At 51.0% G+C, this 22697-nt stretch overlaps 6 protein-coding genes and 2 non-coding genes across 8 annotated transcripts; 2 read left to right on the forward strand and 6 right to left on the reverse strand.

Annotated features, from left to right (window-relative positions):
- Positions 1-1846: 1846 nt before the first annotated feature.
- Positions 1847-2275, reverse strand: M431DRAFT_411860 (hypothetical protein). The gene has a single exon (XM_024914945.1). The coding sequence runs from the start codon at positions 2178-2180 to the stop codon at positions 1935-1937; it is 246 nt and encodes an 81-aa protein (XP_024775569.1). The 5' UTR covers positions 2181-2275; the 3' UTR covers positions 1847-1934.
- A 94-nt stretch (positions 2276-2369) lies between these two features.
- M431DRAFT_83396 (hypothetical protein) lies at positions 2370-3461 on the forward strand (the record flags this gene model as incomplete). Its single annotated transcript, XM_024923303.1, has 1 exon — positions 2370-3461. One exon carries the CDS (start codon positions 2370-2372, stop codon positions 3459-3461), a length of 1092 nt encoding a protein of 363 aa, XP_024775570.1.
- Positions 3462-6284: 2823 nt separating this feature from the next.
- Positions 6285-9575, reverse strand: M431DRAFT_4827 (hypothetical protein; the record flags this gene model as incomplete). The annotated part of the gene is made up of 1 exon (XM_024916058.1): positions 6285-9575. One exon carries the CDS (start codon positions 9573-9575, stop codon positions 6285-6287), a length of 3291 nt encoding a protein of 1096 aa, XP_024775571.1.
- A 1708-nt stretch (positions 9576-11283) lies between these two features.
- On the forward strand, positions 11284-14943 carry M431DRAFT_507563 (hypothetical protein). Its single transcript, XM_024918986.1, has one exon. It carries the CDS (start codon positions 11608-11610, stop codon positions 14758-14760), a length of 3153 nt encoding a protein of 1050 aa, XP_024775572.1. The 5' UTR covers positions 11284-11607; the 3' UTR covers positions 14761-14943.
- A 211-nt stretch (positions 14944-15154) lies between these two features.
- On the reverse strand, positions 15155-16310 carry M431DRAFT_4829 (hypothetical protein; the record flags this gene model as incomplete). Its single annotated transcript, XM_024916077.1, has 3 exons — positions 15155-15464; positions 15540-16123; positions 16227-16310. The coding sequence occupies 3 exons, from the start codon at positions 16308-16310 to the stop codon at positions 15155-15157; spliced, it is 978 nt and encodes a 325-aa protein (XP_024775573.1).
- A 2319-nt stretch (positions 16311-18629) lies between these two features.
- Positions 18630-18722, reverse strand: M431DRAFT_t84. The gene has a single exon. It is a non-coding gene; the product is annotated as a tRNA-Lys (tRNA).
- Positions 18723-20281: 1559 nt separating this feature from the next.
- On the reverse strand, positions 20282-20797 carry M431DRAFT_16191 (hypothetical protein; the record flags this gene model as incomplete). Its single annotated transcript, XM_024912993.1, has 1 exon — positions 20282-20797. The coding sequence occupies exon 1, from the start codon at positions 20642-20644 to the stop codon at positions 20282-20284; it is 363 nt and encodes a 120-aa protein (XP_024775574.1). The 5' UTR covers positions 20645-20797.
- A 283-nt stretch (positions 20798-21080) lies between these two features.
- Positions 21081-21173, reverse strand: M431DRAFT_t83. The gene has a single exon. It is a non-coding gene; the product is annotated as a tRNA-Lys (tRNA).
- Positions 21174-22697: the final 1524 nt, after the last annotated feature.

A 22697-nucleotide genomic window follows, 5' to 3' on the forward strand; every position in this document is an offset into this window, starting at 1 on the left:
TTCATTGACGGCACCAGCACCAAGGGATACCAACTGCCGATCAATCCTTTCATACAACGTCACAGCATACCACTGCGTGGTAGAAACCTGATAATTCGCTCCTTCAGATCGACCGCTGGCCGGAACCCCTTCTGAACTGTCATTCGACGCCTCGGACCCTGCATCTGGCCTGGCTGCATAATCTACTTCCGGTAGCGCTTCTTGGAGCCTGAGCTTGTTGCATTTCCCGACTCCCTCATTCACAAGGACTATTCGCTATTGGATTCCAATCCCAATCCGATCCTACAAAGGGGGCAGATCAAACCAGGCCAACCACTATTGAAAGATATAGTTGTAAAGTCGAGAAAAAAAAGGCTGCATCATATATATCTGCCTTGTCCGCCCTACAGAGAGCATTTGATACTTGGCATCGCATCACTCGATCGCGTCTCCAGCATTTTACCGACCAGGTTTTTGACTTGCAGCCTCGCTCTCACCGCATTCGCTTCCTTGTAACAACTAAAGGGAATCACCGAACACCCGAGTGACCCATTAGGCAAAATTCAGGATCAAAGAAACAAGAAACAAGAAAAACCTCTTGTCTTTTTTTCTTCTCCCAACCCTTGACGCCACGTCTGAATCGGGGCTACCTGCTTTTTTACAAGTACTGTCAAAGTTGCAAGCCGGCTAGACACGTCGCCAAAAAAATCCAACCGCCTTCGTTTCAGGCCCAACAAATCAATTCGCCCCTCTTTCCGCTGGATCGGACGGCCGCCACGTTGGCATATCGTGGAGGGACCACGAGTTTTTTTCTCATCCACATCGGACCATCGAACGCCAATAAGTGGTAGCACGACGTATACTGTATACTCGTACGTGCCTTTCGGAACCCACGAACCGGACGGGTCGGGAAACAAAGCAAACATTTCTCGCTCTTTTCTGTTTTATGAGTCTTTTCATTTTGCCTTAAACATTTTTTCTGCCAACCCTCTTTACGCACGGCTTTGTCTTTGTCTTGTCTTGGCCATCCCTTAGACACGGCATCGTTTGCATCAAATTGGCGACTCTGAAGATTCCATCTTATAATATTACAGATTGATTGGTTTGACTCATCTCAAGTCAGCCCTCTATCTGCCCATCTCTCTCTCACCACATCTTCAGCAATCAATCAGCCTATTCATCTTTTTTTGTTTGCGTATTCCTTCGGAATCTTTCCATATTCCATATCCATCACAACACAACGCCAACACAGCCATCACCAGCCAATCCTTCGCCACCGAAGCTGCCGCTCCCCCGAACCGAAAAACGGCCTTTGTCGAACGGACTGACTGACTGACACCTTCAACTCTAAACGAGCCCTGCTGAGAATCCCTGTCGGCCTGGCCGTCCGCCCCGCCCAGCGTCTGCCAGCAAGCCCGACCGAGCGCCGGTACCTTGTCTCTGCTCTGCTCTGCTCTGCTCTGCGTGTACTGACCGAGTACTCCCGTACAGGTACCGTACCGCCACCCTCACCGCGCGTAAACGTACTCGTACTTGTACCCGCTCCCGGTACGTACTAGCACCTTAGCACCCCCAGCCACCCACAGCTGCGACGCTCCGGTACCTGTGGTGCTTGTACAGGCTGTCTTGTCTCTGACCGCCCCAAGGCCCGCCACGTCGACTGCAGTACATTAGCATCGGTCGCCGTGCCACGCCGCCGTTGGCTGTCTGCCGGTACCTCCCCCCCAGGTACCCCTCCTTGCGGCCTGGTACCCTCCATACCTGGGACCTACCCTCCATCGCCCACCCCTGCAGCCCGCAGGCATCCCCGCCGGCACACCAACAAGGCCCAACCCTCCCTGTGGCGCATCGCTAGCGCCTGGACTGCCAGCTGGTGCTTGTACCGCTGTACTTTGCTTGCACGTATACAGCCTCGTGTACACCCCAAACGTCAGAAGCAGAGGTCACTGGCTCGACTAAAAAAGGGCCACATGCACACGTCCTTTCGTGTCTGACTGACTGCGATACCTCGTTTTAATACATTTGCTATCCCTCATCCTCATCCTCATCCTCGTCCTCGTTCCTCTTTTTCTCTTCTTCCTCTTTCCTCTCCATCGTCTCCTTGCAACCCTCCAGATCCCGTCCTCCTTTTGTCTTTTGGGCTCCATCCTCGGCTCAAGACTCTTCTCCCTCCAACTTGCTCTATCATCTCTCTCTCGCATCTCTCAGTCACCCCCTTCTGTGGTTGCCGCCTTTGATCTTTTATATATCATCACGTCTTTGTCTCCGTCTCTGCTTTTTGCTCTTTCCCATCCATCAAACAGCAGTATCTTCTCTTTAATTACAACGACTCACCGCCGAATCCCGACAGCCCACTCTTGCATTGGGCCATCACTTACACACACACCACCATGGCGTCAAGATCATTCCTCTCCATGGACGACCTCAACAAGGCTGCCCTGGAGCAGTTCGTCTACCAGCCCGTCAGCCGGGATATGATCTCGTACCTGGCCAATGCTGCTCACAACGTCATTGCCTGCGACTCGACCCTGATGCCGCCGCCACCCAGGGAATCATCATCAAAGGGCCAGGACCGGCCTCTCACTCCACCACGCACCCCCGAGCCCCGAGCCGTCTGCAGCACCGACGATGCGCTGCCCACGCTGGACGAGTTCATCACCCAGCTGGTCGTCTCCTCCAATGTCCAGGTGCCCACCCTCATGTCGACTCTGGTCTACCTCAACCGCCTCAAGTCCAAGCTGCAGCCCATGGCCCGCGGCCTGCGATGCACCACCCACCGCATCTTCCTGGCGGCCCTGATCCTGTCGGCCAAGTACCTCAACGACAGCTCGCCCAAGAACAAGCACTGGGCCAACTACACCCACATGAACACCGACTACTACAGCTTTGGCTTCACCCGCACCGAGGTCAACCTGATGGAGAAGCAGCTTCTCTTCCTGCTCGAGTGGGAGCTGAGAATCACCGAGCACGACCTGTACCGCGAGCTGGACTCCTTCCTCGAGCCCCTGCGCATCAAAATCGCCGAGAGGCACGCCCGCAAGATGCGTCACCGCGAGGAGAAGAAGCGACAGCAGGAATTGTATGCCGCCGCGGCCCGCTACCCCAGCCCGGTCTCGTCCCGGAGCTCCCGATCTCGCCACGCCAGCCCCGACCACTACCGCGCCAACAGCAACGGCTCAGTCACCCCTCCGGGCCTGGTCTACAGCTCTGCCAGCTCGTATGCCTCGTCTATCGCCTCGAGCAGACAGCAGTCCCCGTCGCCGTACCTGTATGGCACTAGCCAGGGTAGCCTGTACGACTCGCCCGTCCAGATCGTCATGGACAGGGAGGAGCCCAAGATGCAGGCCAGCGCGCGGATGCTCTCCTACGACATCTCCTCGGTGGACTCCTACGAGCCTCTCAACGAGGTCACGACCAAGAAGCGACACAGGCGCGCATTGTGGGAGCGCCTCATCGGCACCGCCGCCGTCGCCGTCCGATAAATCTCCCGTTTTCGCATCGATTTGCAGAGTCAAATCCTGGGCGTTTTTTTTTCTATTTTTTCTATTTCCTTTGTTCCATCAACACTAAATCACTTTTGTGTTACAAAAAGCATGGCGTCGCGGATTGTCTTTTGTTTGCTTTATTGCCCACACCCCATCAATCATACATTTACTACAAGACTGCCTCTCCGAGATAGAGCTGCATGGCCAGCGCATCGACAGCGGGACATGTTCTTGACAATCGCCTAATCACCACCACCTTTTTTTCACATTTCAATCACAATCAATTTGTTATACAAAGATATCATGTGCATACGCCAAGCGAAATCTTAGGCCATGGGAAACGGGTCCGTGTTTTTTGTCATGTTTCTATTTGCGGGTTCTGGTTTGGTCTGCCAACGAGGCGAAGTCGACGAAGGGCAGAGGGGGGAAACTAGGGGCCTGCTTACAATGGGTTGGGATAAACCCTGCTTTTGGCTAAGGGAAATGGGGGGTCAAGGGAATTTCTTGGAGTTTTTTTCATGGTGGGATTTGCTTTTTTTACTGCCCGATATTTTCTTCGGAGGAGAGACATCTTTGGATAACTTCTTTTTTTATTACTTTGCCTAATTTCTTTTGTGATTTTCCTTAAGAGGATCTCAAGAATTACTGCAATCTACAATTAGATAATCACCTCTCTAGATTTTTTAGAGGATGTCTTCATCAATATCAGAAAGCACCAAAGCAGCTTATTTTATTGATCACTGCCCGTTTGTCCGTCAGCACTTGTGTTTTTTTATCCCGCCTTTGTCTTGCGCCCGTGGCTCGGCATTTGAGATGCAGCCAGATCGGCGTTAAAAAAAATCGTGTGAATGAAGGTTGTCTGTCAAGTCAACGGAGTAATTACAGGTGTGGATGGTCCATGCGTGCTTTTGCGGCCGATGATGTGTTGAGCACGGCCGATCTTGTCAGCCTTTGCATTTTTTTATTTTTATTTATTTTTTTATTTATTTACATGGTTTGATTGATGGTTTGTGCAGGGGAGTACAAAGATGACGCATTCACGGGGAAACATTGAAGAACAAGTCGGAGAGATTGATGGGGAGGCGAAAATGCGTACGTAGGTCGGAGTGTGGCTTTGTTCTTTGTCATTATGGCGATGCCCAGAAACGCCGTGTTCGTATGCGTGTTTGCGGGAGTTGGAGTGAGTAATACACACTGCCCTTTTGGGCTATCGTGTACGAAGTGGCCTTCAATTACATTGCATGATGATGTTGTTTGTACCACGGAGAATTACGGGTTCGGAAATAAAGATTGGTTATTGATGTATAGAGAAGGTTTTACTTGATTTGGGATTTGGGTGTGTGTTATGCAGTCGGGTTCGGCTTTCTTTCGTTGTTCTTTTTTGCTGCGGTGAGGCACATTGTTTTTTTTAGCTTGTTATTGCCGAAGAGCGAGAGCGACGGGATTTCGGGAAGAGGATTCCTTCGTTTCATTAACAAACCATGACATGTTTTTTCTTCTCTCCTTTGAAGGAATCGGGAATTATGACGGCGTGTGACATTTTCTTCCCATATTGTTTGTTTGCCTGTTTGCAGTAGTTGTGACACCCCCCCCCCCCCCCCCCTTCTACGGGGACATGCCTCATCGTGCTTTTGTCCAATTTCGTGTAGGTGGTGCTACTGCATGATGCCCGATTTCCTTTGTTCAAGATGACAGTTGCACGAACCTTGGATTTAAGATTTGATGTTTTTTTTTTCTTTGTTTATTTGCTTGATGCGGGATATCAGATTGGGGGATTATTGAAATTACATGTGGGCTGCAAGAAACAAACAAAGCAAATACATGTACACACTACCAACAAAAAGCTGCTGTTGGGTTACTGTATCGACGGAGCATCAAACAATAATAGAATCGAATTCCAAATTCTGCCCCATGTATGTACATGCTGCTGAGCAATGGCCATGGCCCTGGCTTGGGGTCGCCTTGTTTTCACCCCCGATCTCACATGAGCTGACAAGCCCTACCAACTATGGCAGTGACCCGGCCATGGAAATCGCACCATCTAACAACTACTAACACAAACACCCAGACGCTGACTTTACTAACAAAATCCTGCTGCGCCTCCCCCAGCCCAACTTATACACTCCGTTTCCGGCTTTCTTTTCTTTGTTGGGGGGGCACGGGCACGCGATGAAATTCCATTGCCGCCCAAGGATGGTAAAATGACCCGTCATCCAGACCAAGTGCATTTAAACTTACCCTTAACGCTGGGATTTTACAGCCCCCAGAAGGAATAAAGGAATTAGATCGTAGATGTGAAAGAAAGTAGCGGTACTTGCATTCAAAGTACCTGCAAAACTTGGAGCAGAAAAGGATCCCATGGATCGCTTTGAGCCCTGAGCCTCGATTTTTTCGGGTCTGTCTAAGCCGCACGCGGCGACGGTTTCGGGCCCGAGTTGAGCGTCCCGGCCGCCGAGGCAACAGAAAACGCTGGGCCTTGCAGATCCCGACTATGTTTATATTTATTTATATCCATTTGTTAATATGAATAGGGAAGCTGAATAGATTAAATCGAGCTGTTTGATGGCTGTGAGTGCATACTGGAGGATTTAGACTTGAGCCAACATGAAACAATAGGCTGCCATTATAGGATTAAAACTACTTGGACTATGCTAAACATAACATATACTCCCATACGAATGCTCAACTGCCAACACATGGTCCATCCAAAAGAGAGATCCCAACCGTAGTAACCCACGCCCTGCGCCCTCCAAAAATAACCTTGACTGCCAAGACAAAGACGACAATAGCCCTGAATGCTTAAACAACAACACCATAGAATCACACAACCTGCTTATTGCGGAATCCAAGCCAAGGAATCTTCGTCCGCAGGCTCAGACTGCTCAACACCACACTGATGCTCGAAAGAGCCATGGCGAGCGAGGCCCACACGGGGTCCAGCTTGACGTGCGAGCCGCTCGACGTCTTGATAGCGTACAGGCACCCGGCTGCAATAGGGATCGCACACACATTGTACACAGCCGCCCACCCAAAGTTGATCTTGATGCGGCGGAAGACGACACGGCTGAGGTCCAGGAGCGTCAGCACCGAGTGCAGGTTCGACGTGGCCAGCACAAAGTCGGCGCTCGAAATAGCCACGTCGCTGCCGGAGCCAATGGCGATGCCCACGTCCGCCGTCGTAAGCGCCGGCGAGTCGTTGATGCCGTCTCCCACCATGGCAACCATCGGACGCTGACCGTTGCTGCCCATCGAGCCTTGGAGATAACTGATCTTGGCCGCCTTTTCCGAGGGCAAAACCTCAGCGAGCACGTTGGACGTGGGAATGCCCACCCTCTGAGCCACGGCCTGCGCCGTGGTCACATTGTCTCCTGAGAGCATCCATACCTCCACTCCACGCTTCTGTAGTGCCTCGAGGACCGGCAGCGTCTCTTCGCGGATGGGGTCCGAGATGGAGAGCACGGCAGTGACTGCCCACTTGCCACCATCATGAAGCCGTGTTGCGATGAGCGCAACAGATTTGGCTTCCTGCTTCCACGTCTCCAGCAAGCCCCTGACATTGGAAGATATTTTGGCAGACAAGTCTTTCATCAGGCTCTCATTGCCCACAGCAATGTCAAAAGCCTGATTCTTGCAGCTGGCCTTGATGCCCTTGCCCGGCACCTCTTCAATCTGCTCGAGCTCAACCGGCTTGGCATCCGTCTTGCAGAATCCAACTATGGCCTTTGCAATGGGGTGGCTACTGTTTTCTTCCGTAGCTTTCATGGCAGAGAGGAGAGTTCCTTCGCTGAGTCCATCAACGGCTCCATCAGGGAAGAGAGCAGAGTCGGTGATTTGAGGCTCTCCTCCGACCGTGAGCGTCCCTGTCTTGTCAAAGACCACGCAGCCCACCTTGCTGGCTTTCTCAAATGCCTCACCGCCGCCCTTGACCAAGATTCCGTACTTGGCTGCGAGACCTCCGCCAACGAAAATTGCCGTTGGAGCAGCCAAACCCAGTCCACACGGGCAAGCAACGACAAACACGGCAATGGCAAACTGAAAAGCAAACGCGGTTGAGCCTCCTGATGAATCCAACTCGTCACTTGACACATTATGGGTAAACGAGAGCGCCATCCAGACAGCCCATGTGATGATGGCTATCAGAGTCACCACCGGGACAAAGTACGAGGTCAAAAGGTCGGCTACTTGTTCCATTGGTGCTCGCTTGGCTTGCCCTTCTCTGACGACCTCGATAATTTGATCAAGCATAGACTTGCCAGAAGTTCCCGTGACTTTGACCACCACCGCAGCTCCCTTGTTGACGGTTCCCGCAAACACCTCGTTTCCTTCACCCTTCTTGATGGGCCTTGATTCGCCTGTCAGACTCGATTCATCAAAAATCGTTTCGCCAGATAGGATCACGCCGTCAACTGGCGGTGATGAGCCATGAGGGACTCGAATAACGTCTCCGTGCTCTAGCTGGTCCATGTCTATCGTCGTAGTAATTTGACCTTGCAGCTTATCTTGCTCTACAAGTAGAGCAGTGGTCGGCCTCAGCTTTGCCAGGGCTTCCACGGCATTTCCAGCCTTGGACTTGCTGTACGCCTCAATCAGCCGACCGGCAAGAAGGAAGAGGGTCAAAAAGACCACAGAGTCGAAATAAAACCGGTCCTCTGGAATGTCAGCATCGCCATCAGCTCCTGCGGCAATCATCTGGCCGATGGAAGACCAATATGCAATGCTTGTTCCGAGAGACATGAGCATGTTCATACTGCCAAATTTGTAGAACCGCTGCAGGAATGGCGTACGACTGCTACTACGCCACAGGGTCCTCAGCTCCTTTATAGCTCTTACATGAAAGACGTCGGCTGCAAAAAAGTACACTGGCGTGGCGAGGAGACAGAGAATAATCTCAACTCGGCTAAGGCCAGATACCCACGGCTTCATCAGGAAATGCTTGGTGGAGTTGGAGTCTGGCACAAGACTCATGTACACTATGCCCAGAACGAATGTGGGAATGGCCAGAACAAGGGTCAACATCTCTCTGTAGAATAGCTGTCGGGTATGCTTTGTCCTAATAGCCCTCGACCGCTCTTCAAGCGTCGGTGGGTGGTATATTTTTGCCCGGAGAGATGGATCTGTGGCCTCGATGCTTCTCAAGATGTGGCGGACGGTGAATTTAGGAGAGTTTGGAATGTAACGGATCTTTAGGATGGGGTGCTCTGCGGACGGAAGTGCCAGGATCTGTACACCATGGGTGCCGAAGCTCTTCAAGGTCTGGCTGATCCTCTGAGGGCAACGCGGGCAAAATATGCCATCGATTCTGATTTCCACATGTCTTTCGTCTGACAGGGACTTCTTCTCATTGAGGTCAACCACCTGATCAATTGCAGCATCGTAGCCGATGTCCTCAATTGCTTCGACAAGCTCCTTCTCTTTATCCACACCGACAAAATCGATCGTGGCGCTGTTTCCAACCAGGTTGACGGCAACCTTTGACACCCAGGAGAGCTTCTGTAGCTCGTCCGTTATGGCGGTAACACAAGCCGCGCAGGTCATGCCGCCAACAGACACTGTCGCTCGCCATAAGGGGGGCGGACTCTCATCTCCAGTGACAACAGCATCAAGCGGGACTGTATCGATGGTCGGATCCTTGCGTAGGCTCGAAGACGAAAAGGACGACTTTAGCTTCTGGTCGGCATCTTCTTCATCGTGTGGCCTGTGTGCTTTACACGCCTCACAGTTCTCCAGATGCGCAGCCTTAGTGGCCTCTACTGCCGGCGCCGGCTGCTTCTGCGCCCATAGACTGGACCAGCTGTCAAAGAAGCCGCTGCTTTCAGGCATGTCATCGCTTTGAGGATTGTTGTTTAGCTCTTCGGCACCGGAGGCAGTGGTATCGACTCCACAAATCTCGAAGCCGACATTTTCAAGCGTCTTGCCGATAGCACGGACAAAGTCGGGCGAATGGTCATCGTGCTCAACTGTCACGATGGATGTCACCAGATTTGGTGATACCCAAACAATCTTGTCACCAAACGTCTCTTGCAGAAGCGACTTGATGAGGGTCACACATGATGGACAGTGGAGGTTCCCCAGCAGAAAGGCTGTCGTAGCTGTGTTAGACAAAGGCATCATGTACGACCTGCCGTGTTGTTGTCTGTTGCACCAATCGGCGATTAAGTAGGTATGGGCACCCTAAAAGGATGCGTTGGCGGGGGGTTTTACGGCAGTAGTGATGAAAGCGTCCAGCGGAAGATATGATAAAGGTCCTAGGTGGTGTTGCACAAAGTAGGTAGTCGTGAAGCACTCTAACGAGATTTTTTTTCCTCGTAAAGAGCTGTAATTAACCGAGTATGATAGGGATGAAAGCAGATGCAGTGATGAAGAAGAAAAGGATGTTCGTCTTGGTTGCTGCTGTCGATGTCGTTTATTTATAAGGAAACGCTGAAACTCTCCTGGCTGGCTTTTGACGCTAAAATCCGCACAAATATCGCAGTCTGCAGGGATCCTAGTTGGGAGGCTGCCGTCATCAACCAACAACGCCCTTTGTATCTCGCAAAAGCCACGCAGTCCCCGTAAGCATAATAATGTGATGGCGAGCTCTCGTTTGTCAGTCTTGCTCTTGACGTGTTCACTGTATTACAGCGTTTATTGTGCTAGAAGCTGCTGGAAAGACAGGACGCGTTGCAAGAGACAGCTGTTGGCTTTCTACGCGTTGCACGTGACCGAGCTGAGAGGAACTTGGAGTCGGTTTGAATATGTCAGTTTGGATGCTCTACAGAGGTCAGCTCGACGCATCTGTGGCGTAATCAAGGCACATTTCCCTCGAGCCATCAAAGCATTGTGGCATCGCGACATTTGTGCTGAATTGCTGACAAACAACGAAGCGACAGTCCGACGTCATCCTGAGTCGGGTCACGTGATGGTTCATCCAAGACACTTGACACTGAATGAGTCGCCTCTTTTATCTGATGTACATACATACATCGTGCCCAGGGGACCAATAGGAGACAAAGTTGGAAATATTCAAGATGGGTCATGCCCGAGTAGCTCACTGGTCTACCTTGTTGTGCGTGTTTGCGTGTATCAGATCTTACAAGATCAAGGCGAGTGAGACAGCATATGGTGGGATGACTACCGTAGGTAGCAGGCAGTCACCATCTGATTGTACTCGTATCGTGTACTCGTATAAAAGGCACGTTCGTTTTGATTCAGAATAAAGTCAGCAATAATTGTTTATGTAGGTAAGCAGTCTCAATAAATGTCGAGACTGGTCTTTGGTAGCATATACCAATATCCCTTCTATTGCAACATAGCCGGGTCATCGCGACCGCATCATCTCGTCTTATTCGCTTTTACCAAGTACTAAACTCAATATACAGCACTGTGTTCCCCCTTTGCAGCCTTAGTAACATTCTGGATTTTCCTGTGGGATTGCCGCTATTGGCCCAACTGTCTGAATTAGGATAGTCTTTTTTTTTCCTTCTCGGATGGCTGCATATGTATGTACCTTTTCAACGTACATTTCTTTCTACTCATCCAACCCAATACAATCATTAGATAAGAAAACATTATCACCTTCTATCCCCGCACTAATAAAACCTCAACAGCCCGGAACATCAAATTTCCTCTTCCCATCAGCAATAACTGCCCAAAATTACTCATACAAGTCACATCTCTTCAAAGCGCTGTCGGAAGTCGGTCCTCCCCCCCAAAGCCTGGCCGACAGTCCGGGCCAATCACGCCGCTGCAGACAAAATAAAGTGGGTTCTCCCGTCCCTCCGGGGAGGGTTCGGCGAGTGGCATCATCGGCGCTAAGCCCAACGCGGTCTAAGAGAATTGCGTGATTCGGTCCCGGTATCAACAATTTGCATCTCGAAGCCAGTCAAGGTGGTAGAATTCGCTGCTTTGCACGCAGAAAGAGAAAAAAAGTCATTCGTTTGGTGCAGAATGGACCCTGACAAATCCGTGGCTGGCTCTCCCGTCCGGGGCGATCCACGATTGCCATGGGCTTATTTTGTTCGTATTTGCTGCTCGAGTTTCTCCTCTCCGTTCTCCTCCTCCTCTTCCTCGGTTTCCCCAGCTCTTCTTCTCTTTTTAAGTCTGTTGCCATCACTCAGACTTGGAGATTCGCTGAACCTTTGGAACACTTGAAATTCCTCTGAAAATGGCGTCCAAGGTTGAAGAATCCTCCACCTTGCCCTTTGGCAAGCAGGTGCCTCTGTCGGCCATCTCTGGCCCGACGTATGTCACTGCCCAGCTCCTTGTCCAGCAGATTGCCTACAAGCTCTCTGACAAGATCTTCTCCTACTCCCCTCCCACCTTTGACCTTGATGTTGCTGCCAAGCAGTGGGCTGTCGAGGAGAGCAAGAACATCCACGGATACGCCCCCGATGTCCTGCCTCTTCAGACCAGAACCGGTGCCGGTGCTCTGGCCCTAGGCTACATCTTCTCGCCGGATTTCGACGTCAGCAAGCGCCATATCCCTCAGACGCTGCTGGCCCCGTCAGGTTCTCTCCAGAACCTCCGTGGAGCCTTGGACCAGCTCTCGCTTCTTTACAACCTCTCAAGCCCCTTTGTGGCTCATGTTGCCGCCGCCGACTACAGCGACGCCAACGGCCTCGTCTCTGACTATGATGTTGCTCTGAGACTGGCCGAAGACCTTGGCTTGGGTTTGGTTGCCAGCTCCTCCGCGTATGAGTCTCAGCACATGTCACTCTTCTCAACGCTGCTGGCTACTGTCGTCCCTACCCTCCACATCTACGACGGCATTCGCCTTCCCAGAGAGACTCTGAGAATTGTCGATGCTTTGAGCGAGGCCGGTGTCGCCGACTTGTACACCAAGCTTGTTGAGGAGGCTGGCAAGTTGAACCAGCACCTCGATACCGCAGGCAAGGTTTTGGAACTCCTGAGACTCTTCAACGATGAGCTCGGCACTGTCTACCAGCCATTTGAATACTCCGGACACGAGACCCCAGATGTCGTCCTTGTTGCTCTGGGAAGTGTCGAGGCGCAAGTCGCCAAGGAGACTCTCAACAAGATTGCCGCCGACGGAGCCAAGGTCGGTGTCATCAATGTTCGTGTCTACCGACCTTTCATCGAGGAGGCTTTCCTCAAGGCCATCCCCGCCTCTGCTCGCACCATTGCCGTGCTGGGCCAGGTGAACAATGAGATCGCCGTGGCGGACGAGGCCACCCAGTCGGCTCTGTACGGTGATGTCCTCACGGCCGTCACCTTCGCCGGCAAGTTTGATCAGCAGCCCGAGGTTCTGGACATCAAGTATACTCCTGCTCATTTCCTGACCCCTCAGGGCCTGGTCGGCACTCTGCACAAGATCTTTGGAAACGACGGCGAGGTCAAGCCCGTGCCCTCTCTCTTTGTCAAGTCCCAGCAGTTCACCTTCTGGGATGTTGACAACTCTGTCTCTGTCAAGTCGCCTGCTGCTATCGGCACACTCCTTGCCCAGGAGTCGACCACAAACGTCCACCTGTTTGAGACTTATGACAACTTCACCCAGGGAGGCATTGTCCGAACTGATCTTCGTGCTTCCAAGTCTGCTTTGGAGGCCCCTTACCCTGTCACTGAAGCCGACGTTGTGGTCGTTGGTGATGAAAAGGTCCTGAAGGATGTTGATGTGTTGGCCAACATCGTCCGTGGCGGCAAGCTCCTCATTAAGCTGCCCAACTTCAACACTGCCGACGTTGAAAAGCGACTTTCAGCCTCCCTGCGCAAGGGAATCCAAGAGAAGGAAGTCGGTGTCATCGTGTTGGACCCTGCTGTCTCCCCTGCTTTCGAGAAGGATGCATCCATCGCCAAGCTACTCCTCGAGCTCTCCTTCTTGCAAACTGCTTTGCCAGGAATCTCTTCCGAGGGACTTGCAGAGGTTGTCGGAGCCCAGGCTATCCTGCAAGAGACCAGCAACGCTCTTGTCCAGGTTCTTTCCGAACTCGAGGTCCCGGCTACCTGGTCAGAGGTTGAGCCTGATTTCGTCCACCACGTTTTGCCCACAGGTCTGCAGCCAACTGGCTTTGTCCCCTTCCAAAAGGAGGAGGCCGAGCAGGCTCTGCAACTCCACGACTGGCAGATCGCCGCCAAGGGTATCGTCTTCAAGGAGGCTTATGGCACTCAGACGACCCTGCGCCCCGACCTCTCTGTCAAGACCTCTACCGTCCGTGTTAAGGAGAACCGCCGTCTGACACCTTCAGACTACGACCGTAACATCTTCCACATTGAGTTCGACCTTGGCGACTCCGGTCTCACCTACAAGATCGGTGAGGCCCTGGGTATCCACGCCGAGAACGACGAGGCGCAGGTCAACGCCTTCATCGAGTTCTACGGCCTCAACCCCGCAGAGCTCGTCCAGGTGCCTTCTCGCGAGAACGCCACCGCCCTCGAGGTCCGCACCGTGTTCCAGGCTCTCACGCAAAACGTCGACATCCTCGGCAAGCCCCCCAAGCGCTTCTACGAGGCCCTATCTGAGTTCGCCACCGACGACCTTCAGAAGAAGAAGCTGGCTGCCCTGGGCGGAAACGATGGAGCGGCCGAGTTCAAGCGCCGCTCCGAGGTCGACACGGTGACTTACGTCGACATTCTCGAGGAGTTTAGCTCTGCCCGCCCCAGCTTCCACGATCTCGTCAAGATTGTCAGCCCGCTCAAGCGCCGCGAGTACTCCATCGCCTCCGCGCAGGCCGTCACCCCCACCAGCGTCGCGCTCATGATTGTCGTCGTCGACTGGGTCGACACAAAGGGCCGCACCCGCACCGGCCAGGCCACGCAGTACCTCAGCCGCCTCCAGCCCGGCGCCACCGTCACCGTCTCCGTGAAGCCCTCCGTCATGAAGCTGCCCACCAAGGACACCGCGCCGCTCATCATGGCCGGTCTCGGAACCGGCCTGGCGCCCTTCCGCGCCTTCGTCCAGTACCGTGCCATGCAAAAGGCCCAGGGCAAGGAGATTGGCTCCATCCTGCTGTACCTCGGCTCTCGTCACCAGCGCGAGGAGTACCTCTACGGCGAGGAGTGGGAGGCCTATCTCGCCGCCGGCGTCGTCACCCTCGTCGGAAGCGCCTTCTCGCGAGACCAGCCCAAGAAGATTTACATCCAGGACAGGATGCGCGAGACCTTGGACAGCATCGTGCAGGCGTACATCAAGGAGGGCGGTAGCTTCTACCTCTGCGGTCCTACGTGGCCTGTGCCTGATGTGACGGCGGTGCTCAAGGAGGCCATTGCCGCAGAGGCCAAGGCTTCAGGCAAGAAGGTTGACCCGAGCAAGGAGATTGAGAGGCTCAAGGAGGACGGACGATATGTGCTTGAGGTTTACTAAGCGGCTGGCACAGTTTGAATCTTTGACGTTGCGAATAGAAGAGCGATGCACAAAAGCAAATTTGTAGATAGACAAATGACATTTATTCCCAACACACCTTCTATTTTCGATTTCACTCGCGTATTCGTGTGTATGTGAACAAAGTGTGCAAAGTGATGCATTTTCCAAATGCACCTAATAGAACTGTATACCTGTATTCCACTCTAACCTTTGGCATACCTCCTTCTATCGGTGTCTAAAAAAGGACAACCATTCAACGCAACGAGCCGCTTTGCCTTGCAGACAGATATATAAAATCATCATGCCGTTTCCTTTCCCAATCCCATATATCCATTTCATCATAAAACCCTATCAAACGAAAACAAAAACCCTTTTCCTTCACCAAAAAAACACTCTACAGTAAGGTCTCGCCGAGTGCACAGCGCACCAGAGAGCAACCGGCTCTGACAGTCTCCTGTGCTCCGGCTTCGGTGGCTGCAAGGCTTGGGTTCACCTCTACCAAGTCAATGGCGACCAGGTTGCCGGTCTGGTGAACCACCTCGCAGATGTAATCACCCTCACGCAGAGTAAGGCCACCTCGCACAGGAGTACCAGTGCTGGGCGCCCACATGGGGTCGAGAGCATCCACGTCGAAAGACAGGTGGATGGGAGTGTCGTCGCCAATGTGGGCAAGGGCCATCTCCATGACACGGCCAATTCCGTGGCTAAAGAGATAAAATCCAGTGTTAGCTCTCTTTTCTTACAAGGCGATTAGAGACGGCGCTAAGCCAAGCACTTACCGGTCAATATCGAACATGCTGAAAGCCTTGACGCCATGCTCTCTCAAGATGCGCTTCTCGCCAGCATCGACATCGCGCAGACCAATGTACACAAGCTTGCGGACACTCAGGCGCATGTCGTCCTGGATCCAGCCAAAGTACTCCTCCTTCTCCTCCTTGGCAATGCCGGTAAGGAAGGCAACAGGCATGCCGTGGATGTTACCGCTGTCGCTCGTCTCGGGGGTGTTGATGTCGGCGTGCGCATCAACCCAGATGACGGCGATTTCGCGGTTCAGGCGCTCACGCGTGGCCTTGGCAGTTCCAGCAATGGTGCCAATGGCAATGCTGTGGTCACCACCAAGCGTCAGCGTGAGACGGCCCTTGGAAGAGTGCTCGTATGTCTCAGATGCAATCTTTTGAGTGACAGCCGAGACAAGGAGCGGGTTCTTCATGCCGCGGTAGTCGGGGTCGGACGCGGGAGTCAGGTCATTGTAGAACTTGACCGTTTCATCACCGTGCAGCTTGTAACCAAGCTCATCTCGAATCTGGGTCAAGAGTCCAGACTCGATGAGGGCAGTAGGGCCTGCATCCACACCGGCTTTGGGCTGTTGCAATACGCGTCAGCAATCGTGTCCGGAGTCCATGGGAGAGCCAAATTGATGGCGTAGAGGCGCATAGATGTTGCAAATAGAACATAGATAAACATACCTGACCGCCCGAGAAGCCTACGGTGACAATACCAAGGTCCTCGGGGTGAGAAAGGAAGCGGCTCTTGACGGTGCTGGTGTTCATTTTGGGCGATTGGACTTTAACTGAAGTACGTGTAGGTCCGTAAGAAGTCGGAATTTGCGCGTAAGGCTTAGGAAAAAATATATGCTATCGGCGGATAGTCCTGGTGCAAAATGCTTCTGAGGAGAGATGCGGAAAAGAAGCTTCGACGAGGCGGGCAGCGGCTGCAGTAGATATAGCACTTCGGGTCACACGGACGCCCCCAATCAAAGGCCCGTTTCTCGTCTCGAATGGGGGCTGCGCCTGCGCCTGCTTTGCTGCTGTCTGAGCGCCATTTGCAAGACCGTGGGCTAGGGCCGTACAATTGGGTAGGTCAAACGAAGGCGCTCGAATCCATGTGTGCGTGTGTCTCTGACTGGCGGATCGGGCTAGTAACTTAGAGGTAAAGGGGTGTTGAGCAGACGAACGAACTAGTAACTTAGAGGAAAACAGAGACTCTATATAATCAAGTCGCTTTGCTCACCCGTGGAAAATTATTGCTAATAAAAGGCTTGAGTCGGCAATCCGCCGCGTCCGGGGACTCCACCGCGGGGCACGTCCAGCAGCGGCCGGGGCTTGCACATGATGCCGAAGAGAGACGCAGAGCCGATGGTATCACGGGGGTTTCGCGTTGGCTATCTCTTGTCAGATTGGTGATGATTGTGGCGATGCCGTGGTTGCAGTTGGTTGGCCGAGTAATAGAGGTTTGATGCAAGGAGATTTTTTCTTATCTCTGAGGGAGTACAGCGCAGCTTATACCTTCACCGCTCGGCACAGTTTACATGAAGCGCCGGAAAAGGAGAGACATGATAAGTGAGGTACACAGACTGTACAGTACACGTGTGTATTACTGAGTTCACTGAGCAGGACAAATTCTACTATTTGTCATGGAAATCTCCCTTGGTACGAGTATACCTCGCCAAGGACTAGCATAGAGGCTATTCGTATATTCCCAACCTTCAATTCCCCCATCAGGCTGGTGCATCCCGTCCTCTGTCGCATCCATAACATATCGCTCAGTTTAATGCCCTGAATGACGTTGGAACAGCCCCTCTAAGAGCCGTATCTAGCCTTGCACCTTTCCCTATCGCTTCCTCCACCTGATAAGAAAGGTCAAGTGACCCCTCCGCAGCCAACCAACCGCCCGAATTAGTGTTATGTAATAGCTGTCTCGGCCAGTAAGACATGAGTCAAGGAAACTGAATATTATATTTTCGATAAAATAAATTCGATAAATTCGATAAATTCCCAGGCCGTAAATTCATTTAATCGACCACAATGATAACCCCCGAGGGCAAGTGGGAGTCGGAGATACGACCACTAGTGCATGGTAGGCAACTGGGCCATAACTCCGAGCCACGGACTAAGACAAAAGGACGCAACTCCCACATCAATCCGTCCAAGGAGTCTAAATTATCTTATTTGCGATTCTATCCTAGAAGAGCAGCATCTATTCCCAACCCAGATGACCTGAACGTTCGATACCGACGCACAGGCAGGGGCACCGGCCACGGACAACGGCCGCTAAAGCAGGAGTCAACGGATCCGATCCGATCGATCTCAAACCGTCGTCGGCAGTCCGTATGGCGCTTTCTGGATTAATACCGCGACGGCTCCAGATTCCAGGGCAAGGATCGCATTGAGCGCAGGATGGCACTTTGCGACGAGATACCCGAGCGCTTCTCTGCGTAGACTCGATATAAGACGCGGCAGTGCCGTCATGGAGAGGAATCACACCACATGCATTAATACTAGTAAATTACTTAGTCATCACACAAAACGTGTAAATGCAGTGTAGAGATGCAGATGCATCCTAATACTCGTAGATACCTCAATCTTTTAAAATAGTAAATATTCAAGAACCTCCCTGGTATTGAAAAGAAAAGGTTGAAATCGCTGCATCAAACTGCCCGATTGATGAAACGAAACTGTAGTTGAAACACTTTCCAGCCACCACACCCGCTGCGCAGCATCGCCCAATCAAGCAGAGATAAAGAGTTTGAGTACAAGCCGTACAATTATATGCCCACTTTGGCCGATTTTACTACAGAGTACAGGTAGTTGGAATATGTGCTGATATCAACTGGCTGATATGGCGCAAGAGAGTATTTAATTCTTTCGCTCATCCAAGAACAAGTCAAGGTATCCAAACATTGGGAAGAGACACCAGTGTTGTCCACCAGACAAACGCATTTCCCCAGCTCTATTTAATAAGCCAGCCAATAGGCACCGGCATTTGACCTCTCCGATCTTCAAAAGTAACAACACATTTACAAAAAAAAAAAAATGAAAGGCCAAAAAATGAACCACCTCGATATCTTGCCATGTGCTTGTTATAGGAAAAGCCCAATGCGGGGGTCGAACCCGCAACCTTGAGATTGCATCAGAACGTGTGCTGCTAAGAGTCTCACGCTCTACCGATTGAGCTAACCGGGCGCTTATTAAGCACATAGGCTAAGCTCATTGGTGGCTTGTTGGAAACCTGGTGATGTTATTTTGGAATATGAACCCTTGATCAGCGTGACAAGAGAACAGCACGCAGATATCATCGGCCCCCGTGAGGACGCTATCTAATATTTACGATTCCTGCAGAACAATAATTGATCCTTTATCGCTACGTCAAATACGAAGAAAGTCATAACGGACTGATAATAAGCTAGACTAGATATCGAGACAGTTTAAGAGAGTCGAAGAGTTACGATGCTATTGTATGGCCAATTCCATCCTATAAATCCCTGGCCATCGTCACACTTTCCTATTCCATCTTTCAAGTCAACTGGCGTAATCAGATGTAACATCCCAGTTCATCTAATGTCTCACCTTACCCGTTAGTATAGCTTCCAGAAGCCATGCCGAAACGCAACTTTGTATTCTGCCTGTGGTGAAAAATGGACTACGACAGCCAGCATCCGAATAAAACACTTCGGCGAGACATTTCCTCCACCTGTACTAACTAACTAGCTAGAGGCAGCAGCATCCTATACGATGGGGTAATCATTCTTCTTCAGTGTTTTTCCAGCTCTGTATGTCAGCGGCACAGGAAAGAAAGTTGAGTATGCTTTTCTCAATAACTCAACTTATTACCTATAGTACCTGGATAGTAGTAAGGCTCATCTAACCGAAAATTTCCCTACTAAAAAGCCGGAAGTTTTATTTAATAATATGAATGGAAGTAGTGAGGCAATTGTCCTAGATTGTCGTACTTCCCTCCCGGAGGAGAAGGCCGAGTTGACAGAATGGACTCATGGCCATGGTGCATACTTGTAATTTCAGCCAAGAATCGAGAGATGCGTTATCCGCGTATACTGGCCGAATGAAGACCGTTCATAAAAAATCGAGGCACGACGCTCGAAGAATCTTGCTGTTTCGCTTTTTACTCCAGTTGACAGACGGCTACAGGGATCTCCGATTGCAACAAGGAATGGCAAAACAATTTTATGCGGTGGGAAAATGGGAAGCAGAGTTCGCCGCGCCAACCCTCACGCTGGAGGACATCTTTGCGGCGCTGTTTGCATGTCGATCCTCGGCCTCAGAACCGGTGTATTTGTAGTTGGATCCAGTCGGCTGTAACATGTCGGATGCGAAATACGAAAAGCGACACCCTCGGCGCAAGTCAGTGTTCGATTAGTCGCCAAGGCTCCCGATAAAAGTATTGGCAAAAGCCCCCATAAAGATCGAATCATACAGATAGACAAAATTATCTTCGTGGCCTAGTGAATCAGTAAAACCTCGGGCATAAAAGTATATAATTCTTCTACAACTAAAATTCATGTAATTGAAGTATAATGAGACGTCTACCGACATAATCCACGCCTATACAAGTCATGTTGAGATGGCCATCAACCGAGGTAGTTATCAGGTAGTGTTCAGAACACTTAGGAGGGGCAAAGTCCGTCGTCGTTGTTGTTGTTGTCCTCGCGCCACACGTCGCTGCCAACAACAAGGTTGGTAGGCGAAAATGGTCAACATAGTTGTCGAATAACAAGCGGCTGGTGCTAGAAGTCGGTTCTAGTGAGGTTATCGAAGAAGAGCTTCATTAAAGCGTTTATACAGGCCATAAGTTTTGCGCCAGGCACAGCGATGGCAATAAGGGCAAACTTTGTAGGAGCAAGCCTACATGTATACAGAGCACTGTTGCCAAATCCAACTAGACTAGGAGGAGGAGGAGCGTGAAATACACCAATAGCATCCCAGAAAGCATCCTTACCAACTTTGGGATCGTTGAATGTAAAGGAAGAACCATCAACAATACTGGGCATAGATATAACAACACCGAGAGTGCCGGCGCCGCCACCGCTGAAGGCCCAGTAAAGATCAGATCTCTTGGTAGGTAAGGGTAGCAATGAGATGTTTACCATTAGCAGTAACTGAGGCTGCTGGCCGAACAGTCAGATATATGCATCCTCCCACTGTCTGCTCATACAGCGATCGTCGGTGACTCGAGACTGTGAATTAATCTACATGTATTCAAGCTGAGTCTATATCTTTCAGAGCAAACAAGCAAAGTTCCGTATGTCTAGTCAGCCCGTCATTTCTAGCAGCTTCCATTAGCACTTCAGATGAGACAGAGTTCACTTAGCAACACGCAAGCACTGGCTGGGCAGGAAAAACGAAGTTGTATTTGGAGGAACAAAGTAGGTATGGGAGTTTGTAGTAGCACGCAAAATAGTAAGTCAAAGAATGCGCCTTCTTATATAGAGCAGGAGGTAAGAGGTAAATAGTAAAGAATTTGGTCAAAGGAGCAAAAAAATAACCAGCCGACTTGATATCTCGACCAAGTGCTTGTATAGGAAAAGCCCAATGCGGGGGTCGAACCCGCAACCTTGAGATTGCATCAGAACGTGTGCTCTTAAGAGTCTCACGCTCTACCGATTGAGCTAACCGGGCTGGCTTTAGCACGGTTGAGCTCGAAGGCGGCTGGCTGGTTGTTGGAATCGGGGAGAGGCAAATAGGTATAAGAGTTTTCATGCGGCTCCAAGTGGGAAAAAATGCGGCTCACCGAGGGGCTCCAATTCGGTGAACAATTCTCATTGGATGCCACTAGTGCTACCTAGTAGTGATGTACCCTGTTTTCTGTTTGTACAGAGCACTAGTATCTAACATTGAAGAAATCTCCAAGGAAAAAACAGTTTTGGGTGAGAATGAGGGCAAATTTATCAAGGAATGGTCTGGTCGACCTATGGATCTATATCCCGCTTTTTTCCAAATATTCGGGACTCATCGAACTAAAACGGCGTTGACTAATAGATATTATATGTGGCGGGGGAGAAAGGCACAATTGGAGACATGATGCACACACAGCATGGATCAAAATCACGGACAACTGGTGTTGTGGCTCTAGTAACCTGTTTCTATAAACTTTGCTTTCCGAGAAGCTCAAGGTTAAGTACCAGTCAATTGTCTGACAGAAGCACCTTTAACGTCAGGTCGTTTTGACTCATCCTGCCTTAATGGAGGCGAAAATTGCCTTGCTGCGCTTGAGACGGCTCACAAAACCATGTCCACGCTCCGATCAGACCCTTCACGCTCCGCATGCTTGGCAACGCCGTTCTTACCCCGACTTGACACCCGAAGTTGGTGCCGTTATCTAAAGTCCAAATCCCGACATCTGTCGGTCAATTCTTACTATGGCGAGTCGACTGTATAAGAGAGTAACCCGAGCAATAAACCAGTCAAATGGCCGTAAAGGAAGGAAACCCATGTCAACTGTTGTAAGTGTATTATACAGATTTCAAATGCGACCGCTGCTAGATTATCATGGACAGAGTGCCATCTTATTCGTCGAAAAGCCTTCTTGGCCAGAACAGTATTTCCGTACATAGAGTTGCGAGCTTTCCTTTTAAGTCAATTTCTTTGCTATTCTTTTTTTCATGCACTATCGCAGCCTGTACCACCTCCGGGCTTACAATTGAGACGATCGTGAGATTACTGTACGGCTTCCTCTGGCTCAACTTTGTTTACACTATGAAGTAGGGGAAGTGGTCGACCTTCTTTTTCTTCTTGTTTGATAGCATCCCCCAAGTTCGATCCACCTGAATTTTCTTTGATGAACTCCTCTTGTGTGTTAATAACTCTACAATGACAATCTGATGGGCCGATGATGCCACCTTGCAGCACATGGCGCTCTTATTACCGGCTCTATCGGTACGCGAGATTCTTTGTGCCCGTACAGCAAGCAACCCTGGCATGTGCGTATTGCTTTGGAGCCATCATCTTTGTTGTCTCATATGACAGACCCAGCGCTTTCCGCTCGACTAGCTCCGCCAGCTGAAGCGGCCAAGTTTTCCAGCGATGGCTGAGCACCGTCGGTAGTCCGAGCTCTGAATTCGGCATGTCCTACATCAGCAGCCGTAACCATGAATCCACATAGCATCAAATCACTTTACTACCCGGCCCTGATACAATGGCTCA

Source organism: Trichoderma harzianum (assembly GCF_003025095.1).
Source record: "Trichoderma harzianum CBS 226.95 unplaced genomic scaffold M431scaffold_5, whole genome shotgun sequence".
Lineage (NCBI taxonomy): Eukaryota > Fungi > Ascomycota > Sordariomycetes > Hypocreales > Hypocreaceae > Trichoderma > Trichoderma harzianum.